Raw genomic sequence first — 7,215 nt, forward strand, 5'->3', positions numbered from 1 at the left:
CGCACGCCGCTATTGAATTAATACGCTGAATTAATATACTGAATTCATACACCCGCTCATCCTCCTGCTGCACCGGCTTTAGCCAGCACCGTCCGCATGCCCGCTCGCTCGCTCGCGCGCGCGCGCTCGTGTGCACGCACGAATCATTGCGATGCACAATTTTCGTCGGGCACGCAGTTTGGGCCCGATGCCAATCAAGGAATCAAAACGATCATCATCAACATCATCGTCACCGCACGTTTCATGGCTGGCTGTGAGCGACGAGACGAGATGTTCTCTAATGAAGGGCAAACGGGGCTGATAGCGGCGGCGGCGACAAGACCTTGTAGCTCCGAGGGCAAGTGACAACAACAACCACCACACCTCCGCAACTCATCTCCCCCCCCCAAGTCCGTCCGTGTGGTGTACGTGCGTGCCGCTTGCTACACGCTCACGGGCGGTAAGGCCCCCCTCCCCCGGCAGACCCCTGTTGGACAAATGTCCCTTTCTCAAAACAACAGCACAAGCCGCGGTCCGAAAAACTAGTGACAAATGGTGAAAGTGGGTGGCATGTTGTTATGTTTTGCAATTTTGTTGACAGCTAACCATCGTTAAGATGCGGTGCAGCGATTCTAAAGTAATGACTGCTTAATTCAAAGTGGCGACGTGGAATATTTCAATTTAATTTCCCCCTCTATGCATTTGTAAACAGGTTGGAACATATTATTACTGAATTTCAATACGGCAATTCCACATCTACCGACGAAAACATGTGGAAAGCAGTGGCATGGTGATATGTTTAATTGTTTTAATAACGTTTTGAACCTGTGTTTAATGCTACACCGCATGCTTACGTTTCATAAGCAGCAGTTCCAGACACCAAGCGAGTTATCATTTTTGAAGTGGTTTTCCGATCAATCTTTTCAATTCAGGATCAAGCGAAAACACGCGCAATGAATGCATAGCTTTACTACTAGATCTGCTTTCATACTCATCAATACCGTACTTTATTTTAGCTTTCACTGTTCACATTAAGACAATTCATCATTAAGCAATCGTTATTTTTTTTGTAATACACCATTCCACAACTTGCGCCACCATCTCTCTAATTCTCCCACTTGTTATTACGTTTCTTTTATCACGAAAAGCGTTTATCAATTAATTTGCGCTGCGAACAATTGCTCTCCGAGATGCAACGCCTTACCGCCGTTTCTTCTGGATGATGTCGATGGGCCTGTGAATGGCCCTGGGCGATCCGCTTGAGAAGGGGCCATTGAGGTGGTATCCGTTGAGGAGCGGATGAGGTCTGAACGGGGAACTCATCGCCTCTGCGTCTCTCACGCACGACGCACGCCGCCCGCTACACGCCGCGTGGCAACACAAACCTGTTGCTCACACAGCGGTCACCTCTTGTCATTGTTCCTCGTTCGCTCGGCTCGCTCTCTCGCTCCCCCCCCGCACCCACTCACGTCTTCCCGTCGGCCTGTTGCACCGCTAACAGCAAGGCACCGAACTTCTTGTTGACGGGGCTGTTGTATTGTTCCCTCTGTTTATTCATTCATGTATATCGCTTTTTCGCAGGAGGAAAAAAAACAGGGGGGGGGGGTGGGTGTCGGGTAAATCCATGCCTCTCCGCGTGGCGCGTTTGTCCCAAATTCTCAAAGCTGCTCACTTCTTCTGCCCCCCACCCCCAAACCCCCCATCAACTCCCAACAGCGTCGACGTCACCGCCGCGGAAGCCGCGAACCTCCTCCTCCTCCACCACCACCACCACCCTCCCTCCGCTGTGGCAGCCTCAGGGCAATAAGCTCTGTGCTCACAGGAACGCACGCACGCACGCACCCACGTACCCACGCACGCACGCACCCGGGCGAGCGGGCGGGCGGGCGCGCGCTCGCGAAGAAGCGGCGCACGTGGCACGCGCGCCACGGGCTGTGGGGGAGAGACACGAAGCGTAACGGCGGAAACACGAGAGTGGGAGAGAAGAGAGAATACCCCGGCAGCCCTCTCTCTCCCACCACCGCCAACCAACCACACAAAAATATAAAACGATGTTCCGGGGGGGGGGGGGGCTGTGTTGGGGCCAGGTGGCGTGGTTAGGTTGTTCGTAGGAACAGGAACCGGGTGGAGCTCAAATAACATCCAGCCCGAGCGCGGTGTGGGCAAATGACGTCAAAGAGACAGAACGAGGATGGGCGCAAATGCCATAAACACAGCGCAGGCGCTCCGGGTGGGGTGGGTTGTGCGTATTTGAGGTGGATTTGCGATGGTCGGCTGTGTGTGTATGTGTGTCTGGGAGAGTGAGAGAGTCCTGAGTACTTATTGCAAAACGACACAAGACCGCACGGCAGATGTCGCTGGTCTGGGCCGATGCGATCCAACGGGAAGACTCAGGCTCTAGGACTTGAGAACAGCAACTTACCGTTCAGTCAAACCCGTCAATCGTTTGGTATTGCTCCGTACGGCATCGTAATCGCTGCGCGCTACTCGCACGGCAGAAACGCGGCCACGCTATGGAGTGTACGGAAAAAACAAAAGCCGACGATCGACAGAAATCAATCGGGGGGGGGGGTGGGGGAAATCAATCGCTCTGGGCGCGCGCAATGTTAACAAGACGACTGTTTGTTTCAGAAATACCAAAGGGAAGGGACACAAAAGAGTAAGGAAAAGCTGAGTCAAGCCTCGAACAATAAAGACGTCACGTAACAACAACAACAATTATTATTATTACGTGATGAACGATGACGGTGCTCGCATCTTTCTCGGTCACCGATCGCTGGGGTTGTCGGAGGCCGCCGTCAGCGCCGATCGAGCGCGGGGGAGGGTCCGGGTGCCTTTCATGTAGTCGTGGGAGTGAAATTGTATATACAAAGTGCAGTTTGGCATGAGTTGAAAGCTAAAGCCTTGGGGGAGGCAGGTGAGAGGTGAATTTATTTTGGCGGCGTGAGGTCGGGGGGGGGTAAGAGAGAGAGACAAGGTTCGCCAATCAGTTTATGATTTTTTTGTTGTTACGGTCGAAGAAAAGATCTTGTAACGAAGAGGATAAAATAAGGTCCTGTTTTGATTTAGAGAGAGAGATGCAAGTGATAAGTTAGAAAATCACAGGCTTGAATACAAGGTCGCCTTGTAATGACATTCTTATCTAAAATATGAAAATAAAGCCTCGCCAACAGCTACAGTTTTAAAAGGTAAAGGTGCATCCCTGAAACTACTCGTTCATACCACTGTTGTCAGAAGGGCCTATAGAAGTACCCCTATGCTGGCCTACTCTTCCATGCTGCTCTTGGAAGAGGAAGACGGGCGAGTGACCAGACTTTAACTCACCGCACACCAGGTCATGATCGACTCACTGTGCTGCACTCATTGATAGAACAGAGGTGGGGCGATTAAAAACAAAAACTTGTCCACTGTTTCAACTACAGTCCCGTGCTAGGAGACAACAGCGAAATGGCGAAGCTCTGGATTGCAAGTGCAGTGTGCTAACGAGTACACGTGGCATAGTTCCTCAAATGTCCAAAAGCAAGGTGTTATTCTGAGAATGAGAAGACCCAAATGGAAACTTGGGAGTGTGTTTGCTTTGCGTACAAGGAAAATGTCTGAGAGTACGTCCGGACACAGAGGAGATGGAGTTCTGAAATCTGTATGTGCGGAGCTGATAGGTGTATTATTATAACGTGGGGTTGTGAGAGGTGGTGGCAACTTGTGGAGGCCTTCATCCAGCAGTAGATTGATGGCCGATGATGATGATGACGGTGCTGAACACATTATTTACCAAACTTTTTGACTTCTGATGATCGTAAATCAAAGCTAGAAAACTTCCACTGCATGTTTGGCATGAGAATTTGGCAAAGCTACTAATTAAGCTGTAAACTGTTTACCGCATTGCCAACCAAATGGAAAACAAACGTTACAAAGTATTACTAAGTACGTGTTTCGTGGGGTGGAATAATTTAGCATTTATTCTGAAGCTTTGTTATGGCACTTGAAGAGATTTATGCCCGCTATCGTAACTCTAATGAGTGCATAATTAAGCCACATGTGGCCGCTCCGTTTATGCCAGAGAAGGGAATGCAGCTGCAGTAATTATTTTTCTGTTGGGTTAATTAGTCCGTAATTAATTACGTACCGGCAAAACATGCTCCACCTTCACAAGTGGTGGGGCTCGGAGACCATTAATGTCAGTGCGCCATCCGACGCAGCAGATGGCTTACGTCTCCTTTGCAAAAAAAAAGTGTTTAAACTACTTCTTGGTACACAAATATGGAAGTAGATGCGATAATGTTCGAACAAATAAGCCCGACCACCCAACCAAGCAACCGACCAAACGAATAAAAACGCTTCACCGAGATCCTCCCACCTTCTTACAACCACACTGAATTGGTTTTTTTAACAACCGCATATATGCGCAAGAACTCTCGCCAAATGTCAACACGTGGCCCCCGCAGCTGCGACGGAGAGTTTATAAAATGCATGCCTGGACTGAAGAAACTCCAATCAATCACGCAACATGCAATGCCACGGAGAGATCACACGTAAATGTTTGTGAAGTCTTGACAAATGGGCTCGGCGATAAGTACTGTATAGCGCAGAGAGTGGTGGTGAGTGGGTGGGAGAAGGATGAAAAAAATTCCCCTTGATGCATGGACCGACGCAAGAAAGGACTGCCACGATGGGCAAACAGACCCAAGGGCCAATGATCTCGATTACAAAGAAACCCTCCTCTGACGCTAAGGGCTTATTCTCTCACGGATCGACTGCTGTAGGGTTCGGCAGGCTGCAGGGTTCGGCAGGCCGCAGCTCTTCACGGAACTGCTTCGTGGCGTCATTTTATTAAGGACCACCCCGTCTCGTATTCACGTGCATTGCAGCTCTTGAAATATTGAGGAGGAGGGGGGGGGTGTTAATCGAATAAAAAATGGCTCTTCTTCTTATTTTGGTTGCCGACCCCTAGACTACTGCAATCCTAGATTTGAAGCTTTAGTGACTGCAAGGATTCATATTCTTAGGTTTTTTCGGTAAAGTCACGTAGGTAAAACATTAAAATTAATAAAAGTAAAATAAAATAAAAATCACGACGTTTCGGAGGCAACACAAGCTTCCGTCGTGGCTGTGACGGTTCCACCTGAAGACGGAAGCTTGTGTTGCCTCCGAAACGTCGTGATTTTTATTTTATTTTACTTTTATTAATTTTAATGTTTTACCTACGTGACTTTACCGAAAAACCTAAGAATACTACTGCAATCGTTTGCTGTCTGGCACTTTATCAACTCGAGCCCGTTCAGAATGCATCTGCTTGGGTCAAGATCCGAACTCCTCATTCAGAATAAATATCTCCCCCCCCCACTGCCCCATCGAGAAGTCAAGGTCCTGCTCCTCCTCTTCGCATTCAAGGCCCTGTTTGATCTGAAACTTCCGTGCATTGGGGAGTTGCTGCTGCTGCTGCACTCTGAGGTCGGCGGACTGAGATCCCCTCTGCGTCGCCAGAAACGAAGCTCACGTTCACGGGCGATCTCTGGGCCCCTCGCGTCCGTGACATCTGCACTGTCGGAATCCTCTTGCCCGAAGGTCGTCAGGGAGTCCGATTCGGTGGGGATCTTTGAGTCCGGCACAAAAAAATACGGCTCTTCCAGAAGGGATTTTTTTAATTTAATTTTAGCCACCTCTCAACCAACCACATCCCCCCCTGCCATTGATGTACAGTGCCTTGAGATATTATGAAAGGCGCTATATAAGCCGCAATTAGTTTATTACTAATCCTACCCCTCTTCAATACACGAGGCAGGATGATGGCAAGAAGGACTTACGTAGCGTGTCCAATAAATATCACTGTACTAGATTGGCTAAGCCCTGTGTAATCCTTAGATTATTATTACCTCAAATTACACCCTCCAGAGTTCGCGCAAGTCAAGGCGCTTCTGGCAGCAGCCATTGGTGTGAGCAAAGCAATTGCAGGGCTGCACCTTTACCTTTTATCTTTACCTAATCATGCACATGTATTGGGCGATTTCATTTCAAGTAATTCAGTCCAAATCCTTACGATAATATCCGATGTATGTTCTGTACAATGAATTTACAAAACCAGTGTTCGCATTCTCCACTGCTCTCACACACTCTCCACTCGAGCAACTGAAGCTCTTTCCTGCTGAAGCCCCCAACTAAGCGTTTGCTCGGTGGGAGGTCACTCATTCTCCTCTGCTGCTCTTAGTGTCTGGAACTCCATTCCCCCAGCTCTCGGTGTGGCCATCTATCTTGACCCTCTTCACACCCATGCTCAAGAGCGTCCTCCTCTTTGAATACGACCGTCTGTCTTGTTCCCTCCATAACATAACTATGCCCACCACGTATAAAGAGCATTTGAGATGCTGTTACAATTAGCCACGGTGGCTGATCCAAGGGTATGAGTGGGGCAGCAGTGATGGGGTTCATTACGCCCCCCACCTCACCCCCCTTAAGACCCATAACATTTTTATTTGGATGTTTTTTTCTTAATATAGGCCGCTATTTGAAAGGCTTGAAATGTTGGGATCACAACGTGCTGGAATGTTCCAGCTCTGCCTGTTAAGACGCAATATAAATGCAAGCTGCATTGTGCTGGGTGGGATGATGAGCTGGAACCAAAAATCTGCTGTCTCTAGTTTCCCCAATGCCATGCGTTCTCACCAAAACTAAGTGCAAATGCGTGACCACCACAACCATCGCGTCACGGCGTGCAGTTATTATTGGAAAGCACCCCCCCCCTGCGCCCCGAGGACCGGAGATCAGGATCAAAGGTCAATGGCCGGAGAGCCCATCTAGGCTGGATCGATGAGCAGCAAATACGAGCGAGGTGCAACATGAATTCTATTGCCCAGTGCTTGCGTTAGCCGAGTGCTTTTTTGAATGTTAAAACCCAGGGGTGACACAGATAAATAGGACGTACTTATTATTTTTGTTTCTCTCTTAAGATTTGTATATTCTTGGAAGAGTCTTCTTGCAAGGATGTTGCCGTGGTGTAATTGTCAACACGGTGGACTTGCGATCCAGAGGTCGCCGGTTCGATTTGATCGAGTAAACGTATGTGTACGTCATCGGAATGGGATAGGGTTAAATCCTCCCTCCCCCGCCACCTCTGTTCACCCTGCCGTATGAACGGGGGCACCACAGTCACCCAATCGGCAGGTCGCGAGTGGTGGGCTAACGATTGTGTATTTTTCTTCCACGCTGATGTCTGGCCAGCGTGAGAGAATGACCTCGATA

General features: G+C 49.1%; 1 protein-coding gene across 2 annotated transcripts in view; it reads right to left on the reverse strand.

Annotated features, from left to right (window-relative positions):
• The window catches only part of LOC144726674 (3',5'-cyclic-AMP phosphodiesterase 4C-like), a 182,857-nt gene extending 181,281 nt beyond the window's left edge, over positions 1-1,576 (reverse strand). Inside the window, exon 1 of one of the 2 annotated variants that reach the window (XM_078605453.1) lies at positions 1,184-1,576. In XM_078605453.1, the coding sequence (XP_078461579.1) occupies positions 1,184-1,302 (119 nt within the window). In that variant the 5' untranslated portion in view covers positions 1,303-1,576. The remainder of the gene's footprint in view (positions 1-1,183) is intronic. The other variant, XM_078605452.1, reaches the window with a different exon arrangement.
• Positions 1,577-7,215: the final 5,639 nt, after the last annotated feature.

This window comes from Lampetra planeri, chromosome 24 (assembly GCF_965212315.1).
Source record: "Lampetra planeri chromosome 24, kcLamPlan1.2.h2, whole genome shotgun sequence".
Taxonomy (NCBI): Eukaryota; Metazoa; Chordata; class Hyperoartia; order Petromyzontiformes; family Petromyzontidae; genus Lampetra; species Lampetra planeri.